At 39.7% G+C, this 1,668-nt stretch overlaps 1 protein-coding gene across 3 annotated transcripts in view; it reads left to right on the top strand.

The window, feature by feature from the left end:
• The window catches only part of evla (Enah/Vasp-like a), a 42,568-nt gene that overhangs the window by 26,164 nt on the left and 14,736 nt on the right, over window positions 1-1,668 (top strand). For all 3 annotated transcript variants that reach the window (XM_014013985.1, XM_014013976.1, XM_014013969.1), the window contains exons 2-3: window positions 609-777; window positions 860-1,040. In XM_014013985.1, coding sequence (XP_013869439.1) covers window positions 609-777; window positions 860-1,040 — 350 coding nt within the window. The remainder of the gene's footprint in view (window positions 1-608; window positions 778-859; window positions 1,041-1,668) is intronic.

Here is a 1,668-nt window from a genome sequence, read left to right as displayed (position 1 = left end):
AAATAAGATCAAATCTGCTGACTTGTGTTGTGAAATGAGACGTTTTCCTGTTTATCTTGTTAATAAATCCATAACACAAACAGCTTTTCTGACATTATTTAAAAACATTAGATAAATTATATAAACTGTAAAATATTAATAATAATTTGATTAATAATATTATTAATAGTTTTTATGATTTCTACATCATCAGTCTTTTTTTCCTGCTCTGTTGTCAACATGGACAGTAATGGGAAATCCGGACTCTTGTCTGTTTAGCGTTAGCCGTTAGCTTCTCCAGCCGATCACACGGTCACATGGTTTCTGAGCACTCCAGCTGTTCTATAGCACCTCCATGATTTGAACACTGTGCACCTCCACCTGGTAGTGATYTCATCAGTTCACAGGTAAAATAGGCAACATGCATTATGGGAGATACAGTTTGTGGTCAATGCTGACTTTAAAGCAAAATACTCTCATTTTACGACTTTAATGCGTCTTTGACGCTTGTGTTTTTGGGAATTGATTCTCTCACTTTTAACAGCAGGATTTTATTAATCTTATTTCAAATAAAGAAAAAGAACTGAGTAAATGTCATGACTAACCTGTACTTCCCTCTCCTCTTCCAGTGAGCAGAGCATCTGCCAGGCGCGGGCCTCCGTCATGGTCTACGATGATGCCAGTAAGAAATGGGTGCCCATCAAACCGGGGCAGCAGGGCTTCAGCCGCATTAACATCTACCACAATACTGCCAACAACACCTTCAGGGTGGTGGGCGTAAAACTGCAGGACCAGCAGGTGAGCCCACGGCGTCTGATGGCCTTGGTGGGGGCGACTTTGTTGTTTTTGCTGCTGCCTCACAGTCCTTTTTGTCTTAAAGGTGGTGATCAACTACTCCATAGTGAAGGGCCTGAAGTACAATCAGGCCACCCCGACCTTCCATCAGTGGCGTGACGCTCGGCAGGTCTATGGGCTGAACTTTGCGAGCAAGGAGGAGGCCACCACCTTTTCCAACGCCATGCTGTTCGCCCTGAACGTCCTCAGCTCGCCTGACAGCGGAGGTACAGAGTCACTGAGGAGATGCTTTTTACATTCTTGATATCTGTCGTAAAGCACAAAATGCAGTTTCAATAGGATCTTCTAGTTATCTAAAATATAAATATAAATTATGATTTATAAATTGATGTTATCATTTTTAAGGGAAATCATTTAAATGAGAATATAATCAAGATAATTTCTTTAAATACAATTTTCTGTGTAAAAAAAAAAAAGCCAGTTGACTTTACTGAATATGCTCATTTTAGCAAGAATTCAGTGTTGAAATTCAACCTAAGCTCTAAACTAAACTCTACTGCCCCCTGCTGGTCACTGTTACGAACTGCAGTAACACTTCTAACCCAGCAGCCGCATCAGTGGCCTGCCTGGTGGCTTCTTATTTTTATTTTAATTCATTTTAATATATGTTTTTACTGAGATGTTTGCATTTAGAGGATAATTAACATGAACAGATATATTATATATCGGCAGGAATTAAATGCATTTAACATCTTGAACTGTATTTGAAGCTAAATTTACTCAGTCTTGGTGCAATAAACTGCATCTAAGCATCTCTAGTTACAGCCTACTTATATTCTGTGTGTGTGTGTGTGTGTGTGTGTGTGTGTGTGTGTGTGTGTGTGTGTGTGTGTG

This window comes from Austrofundulus limnaeus, unplaced genomic scaffold (genome assembly GCF_001266775.1).
Source record: "Austrofundulus limnaeus strain Quisiro unplaced genomic scaffold, Austrofundulus_limnaeus-1.0 Scaffold2, whole genome shotgun sequence".
Taxonomy (NCBI): domain Eukaryota; kingdom Metazoa; phylum Chordata; class Actinopteri; order Cyprinodontiformes; family Rivulidae; genus Austrofundulus; species Austrofundulus limnaeus.
The sequence above is the reverse complement of the archived record's forward strand: the minus strand, read 5'-3'. Positions and strand labels throughout refer to the sequence as shown.